The sequence below is a fragment of the Tamandua tetradactyla genome, chromosome 3 (genome assembly GCF_023851605.1).
Source record: "Tamandua tetradactyla isolate mTamTet1 chromosome 3, mTamTet1.pri, whole genome shotgun sequence".
Lineage (NCBI taxonomy): Eukaryota > Metazoa > Chordata > Mammalia > Pilosa > Myrmecophagidae > Tamandua > Tamandua tetradactyla.
In genome coordinates, this window is record NC_135329.1 from 147,040,345 (window position 1) to 147,065,099 (window position 24,755).

At 34.1% G+C, this 24,755-nt stretch overlaps 1 protein-coding gene across 7 annotated transcripts in view; it reads right to left on the reverse strand.

Annotated features, from left to right (window-relative positions):
* CHN1 (chimerin 1) overlaps positions 1 to 24,755 on the reverse strand; it is a 211,851-nt gene that overhangs the window by 123,447 nt on the left and 63,649 nt on the right. For 4 of the 7 annotated variants that reach the window (XM_077154198.1, XM_077154195.1, XM_077154196.1 and 1 more), the window contains 2 exons: positions 13,605 to 13,636; positions 11,532 to 11,645 (listed from right to left, as the gene is read on the reverse strand). The exons of 1 other annotated variant lie outside the window; for it this stretch is intronic. In XM_077154198.1, the coding sequence (XP_077010313.1) occupies positions 11,532 to 11,645; positions 13,605 to 13,636 (146 nt within the window). The remainder of the gene's footprint in view (positions 1 to 11,531; positions 11,646 to 13,604; positions 13,637 to 24,755) is intronic. 2 more of the 7 variants (XM_077154199.1, XM_077154197.1) reach the window with 2 other exon arrangements.

A 24,755-nucleotide genomic window follows, 5' to 3' on the forward strand; every position in this document is an offset into this window, starting at 1 on the left:
ATTAACATTCTATATCTTTTTCGGTTATGTTGCTAGTTCTTCTAAACCAATGCAAATGTACTAAGAAATGATGATCATGCAGCTATGTGATGATGTTAAGAATTAATGATTGCATGTGTAGAATGGTATGATCTCTAAATGTTGGGTTAATTTCTTTTTTTCTGTTAATTAAAAAAAAAAAAAAAAGAGAAGGGATAATTGGAGATGAAGGGATACAGACTGTACAACGGGACTGGATATAAAAACTCAGAAATGGACAGCACAATACTACCCAATTGTAATGCAATTATGTTAAAACACTGAATGAAGCTGCATGTGAGGTATAGGTTTTTTGTTTTTGTTTTTTTTGTTTTTTTTTTTCTTTCTATTATAGTTTTAATTCTTAGTCTGTTGTCTTTTTATTTCTTTTTCTAAATCGATGCAAATGTACTAAGAAATGATGAATATGCAACTATGTGATGTTATTAAGAATTACTGATTGTACATGTACATTGAAATGATTTCTAATTGTTTTGTTATTTCTTTTTTTAATTAATAAAAAAAAAAATAATAAAAAAAAAAAAAAAAAAAAAAAAAAAAAAAAGAAAAAGTGCTTCAGGAGGCCTAGTAACAGAAAAATTTTGGTAACTGAAAAGGTAGGGCAGTCAGGAGAAGACTGACATGGTATATGGTAGGGATAAATTAAAGAAAAAACTAACAAAAATAGTAAGAATTAGATTTGAAAAACAAAAGCAAAGCAAAAGTAAAAACATAAACATTCTGTAAACATCTTTTTGTTCCTGGAGATGTGACTCAGTGTATTCATCAACTCTAAAGCGCAAAATGAGATCAATGATTTGTCAAACGTAGTGGCAGTAACACTGAGAGTGTTAATGTCTTCACTAGGAGTTAGTAAACTGGGCCAGGAGTCAACTCATGGGTCAAATCTGCCTATTTTTTATTACCCACAAGCTAAGAATGGTTTTTACAGTTTTGAAGAGTTACAATGAAACTGGATATATAAGCACCTACACAAGATCATCAATTCTCCCCCTTGACCCAGAAAGCCTAAAATATTGAATCCTCTTCAAAAAAAGTTGGCCAATCCCTGATCTATATGATTAACAATGTCTTCTTAAAGGTTTAGGGATGGGAAAAATAAATGGAACTTCAGTTCTGAGGAGCTTGCCAAATTCCACAGGGTAATTGACAGCAGTAGGATGTTAAAAATAATCCCCAAAACTGGGAAAGTAAGGACAACAGAGATTGTACTGACTGTATTTGAGTCACTGGTTAGCCATTAGCAAGTAAATCTGCTTAAAATTATGGTATGGCCTAATTCAACTTGTATGATGAGTTTAGTTGAACCCCGTAAGTACATGGAGTCTTGAATAGGGCCTGAGATCTCGTTGGTTTGTCCAGGTTAATGTGATGCCCCGACATATCTCAGAATTTTGGCAATGAATAAAGAAGTATTTGCAAAATCTCCTTGGGGGACTGGGGAGAAAGAGGAAATATCCAACTTTCCCATTTGGAGAATTCCTGATGTTCTTGCAAGCAGTGGGGACAACCAAATCAATAGGCTGAGCTCTCGATCTTGGGGTTCGTCCCTATGAAACTTATTCCTGCAAAGGACAGGCTAAGCCTACTAACAATTATGCTTAAGACTCACTCCCAGAGCATTTCTTTTGTTGCTTAGATGTCACCTCTCTCTCTTTAAGCCAACTCGGCAGTTGAATACACTACCCTCACCCCCTTGCCTCCTACATGGACATGACTCCGAGGGGTGTAAATCTCCCTGACAGCATGGGACAGAACTCGTGGGATTCACCGGCACCCACCATCATGGGATTGAGAAAGCCTTCTTGACCAAAAGGGAAAAGAGAGAAATGAGTCAAAATAAAGTTTCAGTGGCTGAGAGATTTCAAACAGAGGTGAGAGGTTATCCTGGAAGTTAGTCTTATGCATTATACAGATATCCCTTTTTAGTTTATGGTCTATTGGGATGGCTGGAGGGAAGTACCTGAAACTGTGGAACTGTGTTCCAGTAGGATTGTATAATGATATGGATTTTAAAATGTGTTGTGTGAGTGTGAAAACCTTGTGTCTGTTACTCCTTTTATCCAGGATACAGACAGATGAGTAAAAAAAATATGAACAATAAATAATAGGGGGAATAAGGGGTAAAATAAATTGGGTAGATGGAAACACTAATGGTCAACGAGAGGGAGGGGTAAGGGGTATGGGATGTGTAAGTTTTTTCTCTTTTTCTGGAGTGATGCAAAGGTTCTAAAAAGGATCATGGTGATGGATACACAACTGTGTGATAATATTATGAACCACTGATTGTACACCATGTATGGTCTGTATGTGTGTGAAGATTTGTCAATAAAACATTTTTTTAAATTATGGTATGGTATTCTGTGAGACATTAATAATTGCTATCTTATAAAAGTGATTGTAAAAGCTAGGGAGAGGATGAGTTTTACAAAATTGAACAGGTCATCAGTTTTGTGTCCCTGTGTCTTGTTATGCTGCAAGACTTATGAAAGTCTTTAAAAAATAGCCAAGATAGGGATATAGTATGCAATAATTACCAAATTTATTTTGCCATACTTCTGCAACTATAGTATCTTGAAAAAAGTATTCCATAGAATACAATTTGGTAAAATACATTTACCTCATATATCAAAACGAATTGGTTTTGGATGATGAAAATTGTCTGGAAATAGTGATAAAAGTTACACAGTACTGTCAATGTACTTAATGTCAAAGAATTACCACTTAAAATGGTTAAAATGATTTTTATGTTATACCTATTTCATCACAATTAAAAATTAATCTTTCAAACAGTCCATAAAATCTAGAAGAGAATCAATGTAACCATCAAACCTCCTGTGGTATCCAGGCTAAAGAAAAATGGATTAAATCACTAAGAAAAAGATTCACTAAAAGTTTAGCCATATAAAAATTAAAATATTTTTCAAGAAAATCTTCACAGTAAACACAATAACAATTTGCAATATATAAAATATATGAAAAATTTATAGGGTAATGGATATGAAAAGGTCACTAAGAGAAAACAACTTTTCTTGCCTATTCACTATGGAACCCCCTTCAGCTGTTTTCATTTAAACCAGGAAAAAAAATTTAAATTTGGCTAATGTCACAACCCAGCTTAAAACTTGGCCATGTCTCCCCATGGCTCTCAGGGTAGGGCAAAAACCTTAACGTGGATGACAGGAAGCAGATCATGCAGCCTCATCCCTTCCCTTTCCAGCTCACTCTGCACACCTGCAACCTCCTTCTTTGGGTTCAAAAACACACATCATTCATTCCTGCACAGGGGCTGTGGCACCTTGGTCCTTCTGCTGGGATCGCTCCCCCTTCAAATGCACTCTTTCTTCCCTCAGTTCACACTCATGCCTCCTTCACATCTCAAATCAGACCTCATTTTCTCAGAAAAGCTTTTCCAGACTGAATCTTCTGGCTATATATCAGATCCCCCTTTATACTATCTTAGCTCCCTGTGTTTTCCCTCTGTAGTCCTCGCCTGAGTTTATAACTTTATTTTTGTGGGAAAATTTGATTCTAGTCTAACTCTCTCACTATTTGTTAAATATAAGCTCTGGAAGGCCAGGGATCGTTTATTTTGTTCATCTCTGTAGCTCCAGAATTCAGAAGAGTAACATTACAATTTTCTGAAAACAAAGAAACAACAACAAAAATATAGAAAAAAATGCCAAAATATTATTTATATTTGAAGCAGTGAGACAAGAGGCAATATTTTTCTTTTCTTAATTTTCTGCACCTTACATATTTTCTATAGTACCAATCAATAAAAACAAAAGTTTATAGATAGACCTAAATTTAAGTAAGTAATTAATAAGCAAAAATTTCAGCTTTAAAAAAATGGGAGGTGAAATCTCACCTTATAAAGGATTAATTCACATAGCAAATTTCTTAGATATTTATGGACATGGAAAATATTCATGATAGGTAACTACTTGAAAAAAAGCAGACCATAAAATAGTATACTCAATATGAATAAATTTTTTTATAAGGCAGGAAAATGTTAGAATTTCATACACCAAAATTTTAACAGTGATTATCTCTGGGTAGTGGGATTAAAGATGTTTTTTTGCTTTTCTTTGTGCTTTTCTACATTTTAAACTTTTTCTTTAAAAATCTAGGACCCCTTACGTATTTTCGAAATGGTCCAATTTGTGACACACTTTCAAGAACACATTACTTTCTTAAGTAAAGGGATGCCTTATGTTAAACTACCCTTTCCCCTCTGTGTTATAATACTTTCTATGGTTTGTTTTATTAAAGGACACCTGAGGGTCCTTCACATTAACTGGATTTATTATACTAACATATATATATACTTTTAAGTTTATGGCTCTGATAAGATGGTATTTCATTTTTAAATTCAGTAAATTAAAGATATCCTTTTTATCACTGTCAATTGTCTGATATTATAGGAGTAATAAATTTTTATTGTCGTCTTGAGTTATTACCTACTCTTATATCTAGAAAATTTCCCAAAAAGTAATTCATAATCTTAACTAAGAGAAGCAGAAAAACATTTCTGAAAAATTATTCTGCAGAACATTATTTTCCACTTATTCCAAATAGCACAACAAGAAGGTTAACAGGAAATGAGGTGAAACCATGGCAACCAGCTAAACCTATCATGAGCTATCAGATCAAAAGAACACACAGTACATTACACTTCAACGCCTACTAGCAGCATAATCCTTCCCAGTTCTTTTTGATCCTTTCCTAAACATGAAAAAAGCTTTCAACCAATTTTTATATTTTAAAAATGTGACTTACCAATATCTACTATGATTCTTTGGCTTTACCCAAGACTTCTTTGGCTGAGTTCACTTTAAAAGACGACCTAACATTCTGAGAGTCAATAAGAAATTGTTGGTTTTTACAATCATTAGCAAAATTAGTTTTTTTACTTCAGTGCATTTTATCATTTTTAAGATAGCAGCAACCATTTCTTCATACTACATCTTTGCTTCAGAGCTGTAAAGATTAAATAACATTCTCACAGGCTTCCCTTGCTTAACAGAATCTCATCAGCTCTCTAAACTCAAAGTCATAAAAATTAAATTCTAATTGTATTTACAGAATATGGAGGGGTCCCACGTTAGCATCTCCTTGTCCATTCTATTATCAATCATTGACTCCCATCATAGACACTAAAGCTAAACTCATAGAATACGGCTCAACAAGCTTTTGAACCACCGATTATTAGCTCAAAGTAAATAAACAAGATAATGATGGCTTTTTGGAGGCATTAGCAGTTTATTACACAATTTTATAGTCAGGCAGACAATAGGGCAAACCTCTACTAAGTCAAGAGAAATCATCTTTGCTGTTAGCCATCCCCTAACAATTATCACTTTAAATAAAACAGTAGATATTCACATGCCACAAATATATATGGTCTATTATAACTGTAGGAGTCTTCTTTTTTTCATGGGCAGGCACCGGGAATTTAACCTGGGACTCCAGCACAACAGGCAAGAACTCTGCCACTGAGCCACATGGCTCACCCTATATGGTCTATTATATACATGAGGAAATTCTATAGGGATAGACAAAAATTGTGAATGACATTATCTCTAGGGAGTGGAACTAGAAGTCTGCGGTGAGAAAGTCTTGCAATTTGTCATCGTATATGCTTTCTCTTATTTGAATAGTTTTAAAAATTCCATGTATTTTTTTCATACTCACAAAAAGATATAATAAATTACAAGGCTCCAAATTTGCTTTATATTTGTAGATAAGTATTGCTGCTTCATAAGTTATCCAAACTTACTATGCAATTATTATTTTTATTTTATTTTATTTTTTGCCTGGGCAGGCACTGGGAATTGAACCCAGGTCTCCGGCACAGCAGGCAAGAACTCTGCCTGCTGAGCTACCATGGCCCACCCCTATGCAATTATTTTTACAATTAAAAATCACTAAATATTTTTTATCTTTTTTTATTGTATAGTATAACATATATACAAAGCAAAGAAATAAAAAAGCAATAGTTTTCAAAGCACTCTTCAACAAGTGGTTACAGGACAGATCCCAGATGTTGTCATGGGCTACCATACGATCCTCTCATGTTTTTCCTAGCTACTCCAGAATATAGGAGGCTATGGGACTTAAATACTCTTTCATTATCACAATTGACTTTTTTTCCTTCTTTTTTTGTGAACAATAACATATATACAAAAAAAGCTATAAATTTCAAAGCACAGCACAATTAGTTGTAGAATGTAATTTCAGACTCTGACATGGGTTGCAATTTCACAATTTTAGGCTTCTACTTCTAGCTGCTTTAAAATACTGGAGACTAAAAGAGATATCAATTTAATGATTCAGCATTCATATTCCTTTGTTAAATCCTATCTTCTATGTATAATTCCACCATCACTTTTGATCTTTCCGTACCTCTCATTGTGTTGTTTTGGCTATGGCAATTCTAAATTCTTCTTTTTTAGGATGCTTGTAGCTATTTGGGGTCTCTTTCCCTTCCAGATGAATTTGGTAGTTAGCTTTCCCAAATCTTCAAAGTAGGTTGTTGGAATTTTGATTGGTACTGTGTTGAATCTGTAGATCAACTTGGTGAGAATTGACATCTTAACTATATTTAGCCTTCCTATCCATGAGCAGAGAACATATTTCCACCTATTTAGATCTCCTTTCATTTTTTTTAGCAATGTTACGTAGTCTTCTCTGTCCCCTCTCCAACCTTTCCATGGAGCAGGGCTAGTATCGAGCCATCTAGTTGGTCATTTCCCACCAAATATTTTTTACAACGGAACTATAGTTTTAATTGTTAAACTTTAAAATACACTTAATTTGGTCTTTCTCTTTTTTGGGTGTAAATCTTATCCTTAAAAGCTTTAAATAACTTCCAGCATTTAATCCTAATTTATTTACCGAAAATGAGAAATAATTCAAAAGTTCCTAATATTCAGAATACCAGAAGTTTTCTCTCCTGGAAGACAGATCACATGAGAGCCATTAATCAGAAGGCTGCTCAGTGACTGTGGGGTCCAGAGCAAGAGGAACTGGGTGAATCAAATGTTTAATGGAATATTTCTCAAAATGTATTCCACAAAGACATTCCATGAAAAGAGGGTCTAATGATCAAATGCATTTGGGAAATTCAGCATGCTCCTATTAACAATAACCCCAGGCTCTCTGAGGCGCTGAGGAAAGAAATCTAACTGAGTATGCTTAATGACAGGGAGCTGGGATTGCTCTTTGTATTCATCTCCATACTAGGGACAGCACTGCCAATAGTGACCCAGATTCCTTTCCACTGACTCGGGATGGACTCTGGAATGGCAGCCTCTGTGACTTCCCTTTTCATTGCCTCCAAGGTTGACCAATCCTTCTTCAGGCCAATTATTTAGATAAGTTGATACAGACAGTTTATAGTCAGCTCTTCAGAGATTTAGGAGGCATTGTCTTCCATTCTGACTCAAGGTTGCAGCTAGTGCTTCTGTCTCTTCTCAAAACGAAAATAGCACTACTGCCTTTTCCCCTTAATTGTAAAAATGATATATACATATTGTTAAAAAAATCAAGCAACTCAGGAAAGCACAAAAAAATCAAAATAACCTTTAATTCATTACTTAGATATGACCAACATGAATATTTTGGTGATCATCCTTTCAGACACCTCTCTACTTACATATATACCCTTAGATACATAATTTTACATAAATTATATTATACTACAAATACTGTTCTCTATAATGAATTTTATTTTATGATTAGCAGAGGCTAAATATCTGTCAATTTAATGACTAAGAATATAACATATTTTTAAAAGAAATATAATAAACATGTCCAAACATTATGATTTCTCATCTTTTAAATTCTCATTTGTTTTACAGTCTCTAAAATTCTTCCAAGTAATTTTTATCTTGATGCTTAGCAGAAAATTAACAAAAAGTGCCAAGCATTAGGGTTGTGCTGGAATCTGTTATGTACCCCAGAAAAGACTATGTTCTTTTAATCCATTCTTTTGGGGGCAGATTTTTTGTGGGTGGGACTTTTTGGTTAGGCTATTTCAATTGAGACGTAACCTAGCCCATTCAAGGTGGGTCTTAATCCTTCACTGGAGTCCTTGTCGAAGAGGATAAAAGACAGTAAAAGCCCAGAGTTTAGAGGGAAAATGCCCCAAGAGAAGCAAGAAGGACCCACAAGAACTGAGAGAGCCATTCTGAAATCAGAACCAGAAGAGAAGGACCAGAAGATATTGCCATGTGCCTTCCCATGTGACAAAGGAACCCTGGATTCCAGCAGCCTTTCCTCAGAGAAAGTAGCTTCCTCTTGATGCCTTAATTTGGACATTTCATGGCCTTAGAGAACTATAAATCTGTAATCTAATAAAATACCCATTGAAAAAGTCAACCCATTTTTGGAATATTGCATTCTGGTAGCTTTAGCAAACTAAAACAGGATATAAAGCATTCTCTGAAATGTTCCTAAACCTACCCTGTAACATCCAGATGCAGGATTTGAAGATTATCAAGACTCTTGCACATATGTTACCTTGTTCCTCTCCCAATTTAGAAAGGCTAAAATGAATCAGATTTAAAAGAAATGTCTCTGGAGTTGCCAAATTTGGAGTTAACATTTCTCCTCAAAATAAGGCCTTTAAAATACGCAAATGATCTATCTAGAAACCCTTTTAAAGATCAGTTCTCCATTGCCAAAGGAAAATTACTTATTAATTATCTAAATAATTCTGGTAAAACTCAGTTCCAACCACACTTTTTACTCATCATCCTTATTGCTCCCACAATGATCTTTCTAAATTACAAATGTAACCACCAATGTCTTCTATTAAAAGCTGTGAGTGATTCCCATTTCTTACAGATTAAGTCTACTTTCTTACGCATGAAATACCAGGGCTTCCTGGCATACACATTGCCAAAATTTCCAGCTCTCTCCCTGCAAGCAGCCTGCCATGCACTAAAATGCTCCATACTTTTCTAAATGCCCCTGTCTTGACCATTTCTCCTTCCCAAAATACTCATTTTTCATCACACCCTACCTCTCTACCTGGCAAACTCTTGGTTTATCTTTAAAAGCTAGTTCTAATGTCTTCTTATCCCCTTGGGTAGTACCTGACAGAATACAGCAGCTCAATAAATGCTGCTGTTTTTGATGACTTAATATTCTGAGGAATTACATTAATTACACAATTTGACAATGAACATCAAGCTATTGACTTCCACAAAAGGTCTCAACAAATATTAGTGACATGCCATAAATATTTTAAGGCATTTTAGTCAAAAGTAGAATGGATTTCACTGGCTAAAATCATAACACAATTAGGTTTTCCATATCACTTTAAAAATATTCAATTATTTTAAAGTCAGCTTGGAAAATAGTATTTACACCAGGTTTTAAAAATATTACAGGCATAAAAAAAGAAAAAAATTTAAAAAATATATTATAGGCAAAAGAACATCATCAAAACATAATTTACAAAATTTGGGGGCCTGGCCCCCTTATAAAACTTTCTCTGGAACTCACACCAGATTTCCTTTTTGTTCACCAAATATGCAGGTGTTTATGCATATTTATATTATAAAGATTCATTGAATATCTACCATTTTTCTTGAACCAAGAAAAGGGGTCAACATGAGCAAAAGCGGCAAAGCCAGAAAAGGCCTGGCTTGAAATTCAGAATGAGATGGGGTGTGGAAGAAGATGCAGCTGAAAAGAAAAGTAAGATCTCAACCACAGAAGATCTTATATGCCAGGCGATGAGAACCTCCTTTCTGACCGCAGAGATTGATACTGTGGATAGCATACCTACAAATATACTTTTCCTAAGTAATACCTCACATTACACACAAAGATCCTCAGTGAAGGTTAAGAACCCCAGAGATGCAGGGGAGGTCAATGATAAAGGTGCGCATGTTGTTTGAAACCTCGTGTGCTCCTCAACATACGGCCTTCCTGATTACTGTATCAGATGTTAAGTAAAGATTTTAAGATTGATCATCTATGATTCTATGGGGGATACTTTAGAAGGGATGAGGCTGAGCAAGGGATATTTCTCATGAAATTATTGAATTAGTTCAGGAAGTGGCTTGGATTGAAAAGGAGGAGTTGAAAAGGAGGGGGAGTTGAAAAGGAGGGGGAAGATTTGGGAACTACTTAAGATATAAAATTGTTGGGTTTGGCTGTGTAAGATAAGCAAGAAGAAAAGACCATTCAACGATACAGGCACAATACTTAGGGCTTTTCAGGGTATATGAAAATGCTCAAAACATGACCAAATAAGAGGTATGACTCTAAATTACTACCAGAAAATTTATGAAAATGTTGCAGTTTTAATAGGGGAAAAGTATATTTAATGTGGGGTACAGTATTTGGTATGATTTAAATTGGGGTCTCTAAATGAAAGGTGCCTGGTTCTAAAAAGGTCTTAAAAGAGCCCTAAAAGAAAAATGAAAAATGCTTTCTTGATTTCTGTCTTGTGGAACTGACTGGGTAGTAGTTACTACCTAATAAAGGAGATAAAAATGTTACAGAATATTCAGAAGTGATGATGAGTTAAGTTCCGGACAAACTGAGGTTGAGATGCCTTAAACTCAGGTTGATGCAACCTGAGTTCAAGGACTAATTTATTATTTTGGAGTCCTTGATACATACAACAAATGCATAATGAACACTGATAGCTATAAACTAAACAGATGGGCTCTCTCCAAATGGTCATGCATTATGTTAAAAACAATGCAAATTGGGAGAATCATCAGCTGAAATGAGGCGTATCAGATAAGAATAATAGATAATAATGAGACATAGTATCACCTCTACTTCATATTCTGCTTTACATGTCCCTGCCATAACCTTGTTTAAAACATGTAAAATGTCCATCAAATTTCAGCACATAAATTACTCATACTGCATATTAACAAATTCCTTTCACCCCATGACTGCAGCCCCTTTCACTCACTACTATTTCTATTCCATGTAAAAATGGTGCTTTGCTTTTGCTGTTGTTATTATTACAAGGCTAATGGAAACATTTGCTTCAGTGCACTGTACTGAAAGTTAAGAGCAGCCAAAGTGCTAGGCAAAGTTCTATTAGCAGAGAAGAGCCAAGAGCTCTGAAGAAAAGCAGCTTCAACCAAAAGCCTACCTGAGAAATGTCATTGGCTTTAAAATAGTCACAGTGACTTCTTTCTTAGTCCCTTTCCTTATTCAAGAAATAGTTTGAAGCTGAAGCAGCAAGAGAGATGGGAGAGAAGTGGTAAGAGGGAATGGAAGGAAGCTCCTACAACAAAAATGCTTGAAAAGTTCTTTAATTTTCAATTCCTAAGCTGAGTGCTACCATTCATGAGGAATTTTTTAAGGATCTCAAAGCTATTAAAATGGTAATTAGGTCCCAAGAAAACAAGAACAAATTCAATTATATGCTGGATGCTTTTAAAATGAAAAGCCCTGTATCAAGAAGGTTTTAAATGAAGCACAGTTATAATTACAGGCCCACGACCAACCTTAATGCCAAAGTATAGGTTCCTGGCTGACGCTGGCTCTCCCGAATGAGGTAGCTCCCCTCAGCCATACTCAAGAGCTGGTCTGCTGCTTCTCTGGAGATCATGCCGTGAAACCTAAGAAACAAAGCCAATTCAGAAACATCATGTTTTCCACCTTTTCTATTAAAACAAGATAAAACACACAACACCTGCCACTACCACCACCCCTTTCTTCTATGTTTCCACAAATGAAGGGGAACACTGGTGCTTAATTATGCTTGTATTTCTCTGGGGTTGGCCCTTGGCCAGCTTCTCTGTGATGATTAGAACATTACCAAAGTACCTATCCAGTCCATCCATTTAACAACCACAAACTCAAAATGTGCATAAATCTAAAGGAAGATCAGCCACTTCTCTAGAGAGGTCAGTCTTCTTTTTATGTAGCTGTCTGACCATATGGACATGCCAAAAAAAAATAAAGAAATGTGTTCCATTTCTTTCTTCACACTAGCAGCACTGCTCCAAAATTTTGGCTTGGAGTTTATGTTGGCAACTTTCCAGAACCCTGGGTTGCCCTTATTTGGCATGATTGCCCCATAATGTATATAATCTGCATTACTGAATACACAAGCCAAAAGCTAACAACTGTAATATTTGCTTTCACTCTAAAATCCTATCTTTGATTAACAGAGAAAATATAAGTAGGAAGAATAACTATAAATAACACTGTTTTCACAAAAACACATTCACCTAGAATACTCTGACATAAAACAACAGAAAAGAAAACAAATGTTAGTTGTGGCTGATCATTAATATTAAAAATATAAAACCAACTTATATTTGTAGGGTAACTTATAGTTCACAAAGAACTTACATATACATCATCTCCTTTTAGTAACCCAAAGATAACCAAATTGAGAGATTACTCAAAAGAAACTTTGATTGAAGCTTTTAATGTATGAAACAATTTAAAAAGTCACTTGAATTTAGAATGATATATACATATATATTTTTCTTTTTTTTGAACGATATATTTAAAAGGCCCTGAAATGGCACCTTTAATCATTTTGGAACTTTAATAGTGGGGATATGGAAACTTTTTGGAGTCTTTTTCATAGGAATAGTTGAGTCTTTTTTCAATTTAAGTCTCAAAACAGTTCATGATTGGTATGTTCAAATCATGGTAATGAGAACAGCTAAGTTTAATAACAGGATCCTGGAATCTCTTATCTCTAAAAATTCCTCATTAAACTAGGTCCAGGTACAGGTGAAGGCTGAATCTACTGGAAGCAAGCAGATGGTGATTTATTACAGGTAGCAAGGCATACCTCTAATATTTTTATATTAGTAAAAATATTTAAAGCTCCATGACATGAATTAAAGAAGTCAGCAAATTTTAACATCTTTTTTTAAAAAAAAGACAATCCATTTAAAAGTAAATCCCTGAGTGATGATATTGTGAATTACTGATTATCTATGTTAATGTTTTATTACGTTTGTTAAATTTTTTTTAATTAATAAATAATTTTTTTTAAAAAGTAAATCCCACTCAAGGAAACATATTTTGGAAGAAAATCTGACAAAGATTATTTAAAGAATCCCTTAAGACTATTCAGATGAGTTGACTCAAAATTCCAACCCAGAAAAAGCTTTATGCACTAAGATGTTCCTTATTTTGTTACTTTTCATTTTTTTTTTTTTACATGGGCAGGCACTGGAAACCGGAAAATAAAAGTACAAAAACAGAGTAAATCACCATACTATATGAACACATGAAAGTATGTATATCTATTTTCTCAACATATACACACAAATACACAATTTTTCTCAAATACATCTAGGATTATTTATTTATTTATATAGTTTTCATCTTTCTTTTAACATTATCACATGTACTTTTTCTCATTTTACTTTCTCCTTTATATTTGTCTTTATTTTTTACATTTTTAACCAAGTATAATAATTACATTTGTAATCAGAAAAAAATAATTTGACTCCTCCATACTCAAAAACTCCTTTTACTAAAAGCATTCATTTACCTATATCTCTTACATATTTCAATCTATAAAATGTTTTCTGATAATCCATACTTACTCTCTTCCATAATACTTTGGTCTGTTTTCTACCTATGAAAAGAGAAAAAAAAAAAAAAAAGCACATTTGTGAACATGCAAATGTGCAGAACATAACACAATATATTGTATATGTAAGAAACTAAAAGCATGTATTAAGAAACATAATTAGAGACAGATTAAAGAGATTAGAATCTTTTTTTTTGCAAGGCAACAAAGACATTTATTTGGGGTCTGTGATGGTTTGAGGCTGTGGTACCCCCCAAAACATCATGTTCTTAGGGCTGGTCCATTCCTGTGGGTGACCTTCTGATTAGGTTATTTCAGCTGAGGCATGCACCAGGTGGGTCTTTATATATATATATATAAATTTTTTTTAAATTAGGAAATTTTCACACACATACATTCTATACATGGTGTACAATCAATGGGCCACAATATCATCACGTAGTGTGTATTCACCACCACGATTTTTTAGAACATTTGCATTATTCCAGAAACAGAAAGAAAAATAAAAAACTCATATATAACATATATCTTACCCCTCCCTCTCACCGACCACAAGTATTTCCATCACCCAATTTATTTCACCCTTTGTCCTTCCCACTATTTATTTATTTATTTATTTATTTACTTATTTATTTGCATGGGCAGGCACCGGGAATCGAACCTGGGTCTCGGGCATGGCAAGAGAGAATTCTGCCACTGAGCCACCATTGCCCGTCCTCTTTTTTTTTCACTCATCTGTCCATACCCTGTATATAAGGAGCATCAGACACAAGGTTTTCACAATCAGCGTCACATGGTAAACATTATATCTTTATACAATCGTTTTCAAGAATCAAGGCTACTGGAACATAGCTCAACAGTTTCAGATACTTCCCTCTAGCCATTTCAATACACAATAAACCATCTATATAACACATTGTATAGTATTAAAAGTACATGCAGTTTGAAGGTATGATGCAACTCTATAGGGATTAACATGAAATCATCAAGACAACCACTGAATACAAAGATAAGTTATAATAATACCATTTAGGTATTCTAGCCCTGTTCACTGTCTTTGAGCTATTTTAGAACTTTTTGTAAGATTTTAGTAATTGATCAATTTTAAATTCTCTCCTAATAGTGATTTAATTGATTTCATCCTTCCCTTTCTCTTGTGGAAGAAGCTATTTATAATTCATCTCAATATCCATAAACTTTTGTGCTGTTTGACTTTTCCTTTCAATTGGTTATAATATATGCTGGGCTCTCTCATGTCTTATGAGCAAATTAACTTATGTAACATGTTCATTCTTGTATCTGTGTAAGAGTCATGATTTTACCTTTTCTTGAAAATGATATTTTAACAATACTTTACCCTTCAGGAATCTTCTACTGTCTATTGAAGCTATTGTCAGGTTATGTGTCATCTTCCCAAAGTAAATTCCTCCTAATTTGGTTCTGTTCCATAAACCCTCTGCTCATAAAACTCATTGTACTAAAAATATGCCCCTTGTCCCTACAGCTATAGATAATGGCTATTCTATTTTCAGGTCCAGCATATTAGAGTGGGGTCCCACATCTGCTTGAGAGTCAACTATCAGATGAGTGTTATTCTTTGTTTTTGAGATGAAAACTCTATGTTTATTTTAGGTCTTAAAACATTAATCTAAGATTCTATATGAAAAATATTTTTAGGAGAACAATTTAACAGTATTTTCTCTAGAGGAACACTTGGACATGTACATATGAAGGAAGTTCACTGAAGCACTGTTTGTAACAGTTTTTTTTAACGGAAATATCCTAAAAATACATCAATAGGCAAATAATAAATGTTTTATATTAAAAGTACATACAGTTTGAAGGTATGATGCAACTCTATAGGTATTAACATGAAATCATCAAGACAAACCACTGAACACAAACATAAGTTAGGAAATAATAATACCATTTAGGTAAATGCACACACACCACACAATACTATGATACATATTTACAACAGAGGGAGATTTGGAAGCATATATTCAAATGGTTACCTCTCAGGAAGGTAGAGGGAAAATATGAACTAAAGAAACCACGGGAAAGGCATAAAAGAGACCTCAATCTTATCTATTATACTCTAATTATTTTTATGTATTTATTTATTTATTGTGTTAGTTAGATTCAGTTGTCAACTTGGCCAGGTGAGCATACCTAGTCTTGTTGCTGCGGACATAAGCCAACAGTACGTGAACCACTTCTGTAGCCAATTACATCTGCAGTCAGCTAGGAGGTGTGTCTGCTGCAATGAGTGACGTTTGACTTAATTGGCTGGTGCTTAAATGAGAGAGCGCAATGTAGCATAGCCTAAGCAGCTTGGCATTCCTCATCTCAGCACTTGCAGCTCAGCCCAGGCCTTTGGAGATGCAGAAAGAAGTCACTCTGGGGAAAGTTGTTGGAACCCAGGGGCCTGGAGAGAAGACCAGCAGAGACCATCCTGTGCCTTCCACGTAAGAAAGAACCTCAGTGGAAAGTTAGCTGCCTTTCCTCTGAAGAACTAAAAAATAAACCCCCTTTTATTAAAAGCCAATCCGTCTCTGGTGTGTTACATTCTGGCAGCTAGCAAACCAGAACATTTCTTTTGCACAGGCAGGTACTGGGAATTGAACCTGGGTCTCCGGCACAGCAGGAGAGAACTGCCACTGTGGACGTATAATATTCTAATTTTTAAAAGAAGAATGTATTCATGCATTATGTAGTTGAAATAAATTTTCAAAAATAAAAATCAAGAATAACTTGTTTGCAATATATTATTGGCACCTAAGACATATTAGAATGTGGTCCCTATTTTTTGTCATTTAAAAAAATCTTTATTGTACACAACAAATATACAAACATTCTATACATGGTGTACAATCAATGGCTTACAATATCATCACATAGTTGTGTAGTCATCACCTTGATCATTTTTTTTGAACATCTGTATCTCTCCAGCAAAAGAAATAAAAAAGAAGAGTCTCATACATGCCATACCCCTTACTCCTCCCTTTCATTGACCACTAGTATTTCAATATACTCTATTTTAACCTTTGTTTCCCCTATTATTTATTTTTTATCCATATTTTTTACTCATCTGCCCATACCAGAGACAAAAGGGGCATCAGACACAAGGTTTTCACAATCACACTGTCACACTACGAAAGCTATATCATTATACAATTGTCTTCAAGAAACATGGTTATTGGAACACGGCTCTACAGTTTCAGGTACTTCCCTCTAGTCACCCTAATACATCATAAACTAAAAAGGGGATATTTATATAATGTGCAAGAATAATCTCCAGGATAATCTCTGTTTGAAATCTTTCAGCCGCTGACACTTTATTTTGTCTCATTTCACTCTTCCCCCTTTTGGTCGAGAAGGTTTTCTCAATCCCTTATTGCCAAGTTTCAGCTCATCCCAGGATTTCTATTCCATGTTACCAGGGAGGTTTACACCCTTGGGAATCATGTCCCACATAGAGTTGGGAGGGCAGTGAGTTCACTTGCCCTGTTGGCTTAGAGAGAGGCCATAGCTAAGCAACAGAAGAGGTTCTCTGGATGTGACTCTTTGGCATAACTTTAAGTAGGCTTAGCCTATCCTTTGCAGGGACAAGTCTCATAGGGGCAAACCCAAGACTTGGGGCTTGGCCTATTGATTTGGTTGTCCCCACTGCTTGCGAGAATATCAGGAATTCTCCAAATGGGGAAGTTAAATTTTTTTCAGAATTGGGTCCCTATTTTAAGAAGATGAAATCATGGCTTTTCCCTCAAACCATGAGATCTTTGGAGATGGTTGAAGATAATGTATTTTACCAGGACTATGAGACTGAGGTAAAAGGAGAGACAAATTCTTGAATGCACTCTACTCATTGATGAGAATCCTGGATAAGTACAAAGAAGTGGTGATGGTAAAAGGCATTGTTAGCAGCAACTGGTGGTAATTGGTGGTAGTCTATCACATTTTACAGTCCAAGGCAAAGATTCATTAATTCTTTGATGGTCCTGCATTAAGTCCATAGTATGCTTCCATTAATTGCCTAAGTAATCAACTTCAAGACACAAACACTTTTGGCTTTATATTGCTAAATTATTATTTTGCTTTAACCAAAAGAATTCTTTGAATTAAAAGAAATGTGGCAAACACTGGTGATTAATTACCAGTATAATAAGCAATATGTTCAAAATAAAATTCACATACCTATTTCATTGTTTCTGCTTTATTAAAATGAAAATAAAGAAAAGTTAAATATAAATGAATTTTTTCTCTCTTTTCTAGCTAGCATTTAAATGTTTTGCTGATGTGCTTTGCTGATGTCTGAGAAATTATTAAGTGGTGATTTGGTAGTAGTCTTTTCAAACTCACAGATATACATTACTCTGATAGGTAAACAAATTCAAGGGTTTTTGGTAAAATAAAAATGAATATTAATGATCCCAACTAGTTTACTTGCAAACACAACAAACTATAAATTTAATATTACAAATAATAAAAAATATTTTTGTTTACATAAACATTTGTATACTTTTCAAATTCATAATAATAGTGAAGGGGCTTTTAAAGAATAAAACTGGTTGACCTCAATGTGACTAAGATGCTCTTAAATGAATACTTGACTTGAATTATTTATTTTGCTTCCTCTAATTTTCTGTATTTAGTAGTTAACATTTTTTGATGACACCATATCATGGGTGAGAAAAACAGGTAAAAAGGAAAACAAAAAGATTTCTAACTAAAAATAAAACATGCTCATAAAATGATTGATAGTTTGGTTTGTGAAAATATTGTATTTCATGCCACAAGTGAAAAAAAACTTTAAGGGAATCTACCATTATTGAATATAACATGAAGTACATAGTACAATACGGGAATTTAATAACTGAACAGCAGATGAGCTATTTTTTAATATTTTAAATATCAATGAACTCCATTAAAGTTACATTTTCTGTGCAGTTTTGTAAACAATAAGCTATTTTGTTCATATACAAACCATTTATTTTTCTTTGTATGCCGTTTGGTGGAGGTCACATTTCATTCTTTTTCCAGGTGAGTGTTCTCTTATCACAGTACCATTTGTTGAATTTTTATTTCTTTTGCTTGGTTTTTCGTTTGTTTCTTTGCTTGTTTGTTTGTTTTAGGGAAGTGCATGGGCTGGGAATCGAACCAGGATCTCCTGCATGGCAGGCAGGAATTTTACCACTGAACTACCCTCGTACCTCCCCCATACACAAATCATTCTATGCAAATTTAACACCAATACTCTTTCAAGTTGAAGAAAGCTCTTATTTCTCATTACTTACTTGCCACAAAAACAGGATGAGCGTTTCTTTTTTTAATATTGAAGTATTTTGCCATCTATAGAAGATTGGAAAACAGAACAACAAAAATATTCCAAATATTAATTTCTTCCGCTCCTCTCCCATGATATTATAGATAAGTTTTCTGACTATTTCTTTTACTAAGGCTATCTGTTCCACGGTTATAGTTCAAAATAGTTATTTAAAAAACTTATTTTATATTTTAAGAATATGCATTTTGGGAGGCAATATCACTAGAATAATTAACTAGAGCATTTAGAAAATTCCCTAGATTTTTAATGCAGCTGTTTTTTGACAGTGGTACTGCTGCCCTGGTCAAAGGAACAAGAAATTATGATGACCTCACTTTTTGTTCATATTGTGAAAAATGGTTAATATAGGCAGGCAATTTAGCACTTTAAACCTAGTATGGAAGTTTTTTTTTTTTTGACTTTTTTATTGTATAGCATAACATACACAAAGCAAAGAAATAAAAAAGCAATAGTTTTCAAAGCACTCTTCAACAGGTGGTTACAGGACAGACCCCAGAGTTTGTCATGGGCTACCACACAATACTCTCATATTTTTCCTTCTAGCTGCTCCAACATATAGGAGGCTAGAGGGCTTAAATATTTTTTTATCATCACAATCGACTTTTTTTCCTTCTTTTTTTGTGAAAACTAACATACAAAAAAGCTATAAATTTCCAAACACAGCACCACAATTAGTAGCAGAACATATTTCAGACTTTGACGTGTTACAATTACACAATTTTAGTAAACCTAGTATGGAAGTTTAAATGATGCTTTTTAAAGTTAGGGTATTGTGAAATTATAAGAAAAACATTATAATTTTGACAAAATATTATTTTTTCAGGTAGCAGTCTAAAGGCTACCAAAAATGTAAACAATTACTTTCAGGTATCAAGATTTTGTTTTATGTTGCTTTTTTACAATAGCTCAGTTGTTTGAAGAAGTAGCGGCGGAAAAGGGCAAAGAACATTTATTTGGTATTTTTTCCTACAGAGGTAGATTTTGAAATAAAGACTAGTGACTCAGTCAATTCTCAAGTCTAGCTTTGGAACTATTTCAACTTCCTATATTAAAGTAAGAAAATAGTCTCATGGACTAGGAAAACTCATGCTAAATCTATACATTACTACCATCAAATTTAACTTGGAAAACAGGTTACCTACCCAGGATTCCTGTAAATCCTATAAAGTTTCTCATTATACATTATTTGTTATCTGTATAGTCAATTCTTATTATTTATGCCCTATAAAGTCAACATAAACAGTGAATTAGTGAATACTGAACCACTGCTCCCAGGGGAAATACAGGGTTAGAGTATTTCATTACATTCTTTCATCAACCAATCAATACATAATCTTGTTTTACGTGTATTTCTGCTTAAAAACACCTTAATACATATAATTGATTCATTAACACTGAACTAAATACCAACAGATCTGTAACTTATGCTTGAAGAAAACTTACTTAACACATGTAAGGCACATCACAGTCTTTCTGTACTTACAAACACTACACAACACTTCAGCAGTACACGTGGGAACAATTTTAAGCAGGGAAATTCCAAGGAAAAAGCACAAAAATATGGCACTCATATGTCTTAAAATGGACATTTGTCTATAGTATAAAGCTGAAATAAGAAGCCAAAGCATCACCTGCTCAACCTCAGCTGGGAACATACGTGTTTTTACGACTTAAATTTTTGGCTGATTTGATAACATCTACAAATAACCACTAAAGTGCAGCAATACTGATTTTGGGACTACAAATAGAATTTAGCAAGTAGTCAAATTTGCAAATATGAAATCCATGAATAATTAGCATAAATTATTCTAAGATAAGTTTTCATTTACATGAAAAATAAAAGGGCTTTTGTTAAAAAAAATCAGAAAAAGATAAAATCACGACTCATATAAATTTAAAAATTCCTAAAGATTGTATTCTATTCAATTAAAAGAACCAGGCAGATATTATAGCCACCTCAAAAGAAGATCTGCAGAACAGGCACATTTATAAATCAGGAATTTTGAAATGAATGTGCAAACAGAGGCAAAACTAATTTTCCACAGAGTATGGGGAAGTTGGGATCATTGGAGAAGACACTGAAACCTCTATTGGATGGAACAGAATTTAGACATCTGCACACAAGAATAATTTTGCATTGTTATCAGTTATCTACAATTTATAGTCATAAAATATTTAAAGACTGAAATACTAGAATCAGATAACCCGGGAGGGTGTGCCCTATACTCACAATGCAAAGCTTTCCACTGAAGTGGAAATTTCCCCCTACACTTTCTAAATTATTAGTTCCACCAATGTGGAAAACAGAGCTGAGTTTCAACAAGCCAATAAAAGCAAAACTTCAAGAAAAATCTTAATGAATATCAGCATAGTGGAGCAAAATATCAAAGAATTACCTGGAGCTAGGAATATAGAGAAAAAGTGAGACAGATGAGAATGTTATGGACTTTATCTACATATTTTAACTTTTTACACTCTTTTAATAGTAAACTTCTGGGCACCTGCCTTCCCACTCAGATTTGTAGCTTTCTTGGTGATATTTAGATCAAAGTTAGAAGTACTAAGAATACAACCTGCGTGACATTGCCTTTTAGACTTTCTCCAAGGAAACCATCTATCTGGCTTGTTGAGATTAGTTATTCCTGTATTGGCAGACTGCATTTGAAAATAATAGGAAAATTGGAAAAAATAAAACTAATTTCTTTATATACAGTATTTCCCCTCCTTACATTCAAGTACCATCTGGGTAGTAGCAGTATAGAAGTGAAAACTATTTATTTATTTTTAAACTTTTTTTATTAATTAAAAAAAATTAACAAACAAAACATTAAGATATCATTCCATTCTACATATACAATCAGTAATTCTTAATATCATCACATAGTTGCATATTCATCATTTCTTAGAACATTTGCATCTTGATTTGTTTATTTAACAATTAACCAGAAAAAGGATTCTTTCTGGAATTGTAGTGGTGAGCTCCAACTTTATACATGTACTTCTAAATTAAGATATTACAGTTTTGACACCAAAGCATACCTTACTAGGGAACTGACTGAGAATACTGAAGTTTTAAACAAGAACACTGTGCTGGTTTAAATCTATGGTATACTATAGATTTAAACTCAGAAAAGCCCCCAGAAAAGCCATGCCCTTTAATCCTCATTCAACATTGCTGGCTGGGAACATTTTGATTGTTTCCATGAAGATGTGACCCACCCAATTGTGGGTGGTAACTTCTGATTAGATGATTTTCATGGAGGTGTGTCTCAACCCACTGAAGGTGGAGTTCCTTACTGGAATCCTTTAAAAGAAGAAACATTTGGAGAGAGTCCCTTTTGGTAGAGCCACGAGAAAGCCAGCAGATGTCGCCATGTTCGCCATGTGCCCTTGCAGCTGAGAGAGAAATGGTGAACTTCATCCGTCTTCTTGAACCAAGGTACCTTTCTCTGGATGCCTTAAATTGGACATTTCTATAAACTTGTTTAATTGGGACATTTTCTCAGCCTTAGAACTGTAAACTAGCAACTTATTAAATTCCCCTTTTTAAAAGCCATTCTGATTCTGGTATATTGCATTCCAGTAGCTAGCAAACTAGAACATGCACCAAAGACGAGCTCAAAAATAAAATGGGATAAAAACAGGCTTTTGAGTGAAATGTAAATTTTAAACTAAACAGTTGATTTTAATAGGTCAATACTACCAATTACCATTTGGCATTCATCAAAAATACTTTCCATCTGCAAAATGTATTATATATGTTAAATAGTTGGTCTTCGCAACACACAGGAGATATATGAACACTAAAATTTTTACTTTTTGGAACCAAAATTTGAGTTATAGGCTGAGTCAGCAAACAGTGACAATCAGTGGTAAAGCTAAAATTTCAGTGAAAGAGTTTTTCCTCCTACTCCTGTACCAAATTCCACCTAGTAGAATATGTCCTCTAAAATAGAGTAAATAGAAAACAAAAACTTTGTCCTTCTTATTTATTGACTTAACAAGACTTTATTAAGCACCTACTTTGTGTCAGGCACTATTCACAGACATAGGCAATGCTGATGAACAAAGCTGACCAAGATCTCTAAATGCCATGGTTAGAAGAAAAGTGGATGGGAATGTGCACATATAAACGAAGGGGTTAGTTTTATCTTCTCTATGACTGTAGTAGGGAAATGTTCTTAAATAAAAGTCATGGATCCGTTTTTAAAAAATTATAATTAGTACCCATAGAAAAGTAATTATTTTAATAATTAATAAATAATTAAAAGATAATAAGCTATTACTTAAAAGAACTATCAACTCAACTTATTTATTAACTTCCACCTTTTCCTCACCACATTTCAATGGTAATAAAACCCTGTCACCTTTTGCTCCTCAAAACATGTAATGTCCCAAAGACGATTTCTCAATTAAACCTATGAGGTTGAACTAGTCCTTCAGTACATCTCTATCTTTAGTTTCACTCCCCAAAGCCTTCAGTTCTTCTAAACCAAACATATCATTTCATCAAGACTCAGATTAAAACTTTCTTTCTATGGGAAGTTTTTTAGGTTAGCTCCACTATATTCTAATTAAAGCTTTGATTAATTAATACTTTGCTTTTATTTCAAACCAAGTTATTTGACTGTTAATGGGAATTGGATTGATATTACACAAAATAAGGACACTATAAAGTATTAGTGACATAAATACTTTCAATATCTCTATAAGTATAGCTATGTTAACATAGCTGAATGCGACACCTCAAAAGACTTTGTCAAAAAGGTAAAGAGGCAGCCAACTCAATGGGAGAAAATATTTGGAAATCACATAACAGACAAAGGTCTGATTTCCTGTATATACAAAGAAATCATACATCTCAACAACAAAAGAACAAAAAATCCAATTATAAAATGGGCTAAAGATATGAATAGGCATTTTTCTGAAGAGCAAATACATATGGCTCAAAGCACAGGAAGAGATGCTCATTTTCATTGGCTATAAGGGAAATATAGATCAAGACTACAACTAGATACCACTTCATACCTATAAGAATGGCTGCTATTAAACAAACAGGAAACTATAAATGTTGGAGAGCATGTAGAGAAACTGGGACATTTATGCACTGCTGTTGGGGATGTACAATGGTGCAGCCACTATGGAAGACTGTTGGGCAGTTTCTTAGGAAACTAAATATCGAGTTGCCCTATGACCCAGCAATAGCACTACTTGGCATATACCCAGAAGAGCTGAAAGCAATGACACAAGCAGACATTTGCACACCGATGTTTATAGCAGCATTATTCACTATCTCCAAAAGATGGAAACAAGCCAAATGCCAATCAACAGCTGAGTGAATCAACAAAATGTGGTATATACATATGATATGGAATATTATGCAACAGTAAGACAAAACGACGTCCTGAAGCACATGACAAGATGGATGAGACTTGAGGACATAATGCTGAGTGAAATTAGCCAGATACAAAACAACAGATACTGTATGATTCCACTTTTATGACCAGCATAAAGGTATAATCGAAGACTTATAATACAGAATACAGGGGACTTAGATACTCACAGAAGCTAGATATGGGTGAACCATTAGCTAATGAGGCTGAACTCCAATGTAAGGGAATAGATAGGAGCAAAGGTCAGTCGCTAGTGGGTCTAGAAGCAATAATACCATATTGAAGATGAACAAGATTGAAGGTGTTGTATAGACTTACGCGTCCCACTGACTCACCCTAGAAACATGAATGAGTTTTCCTAAGAATTACTTCAAAGATATGATTCTTGAATAAAGCGTGTTTAAGTCCAGGGTACAGGGGGAAA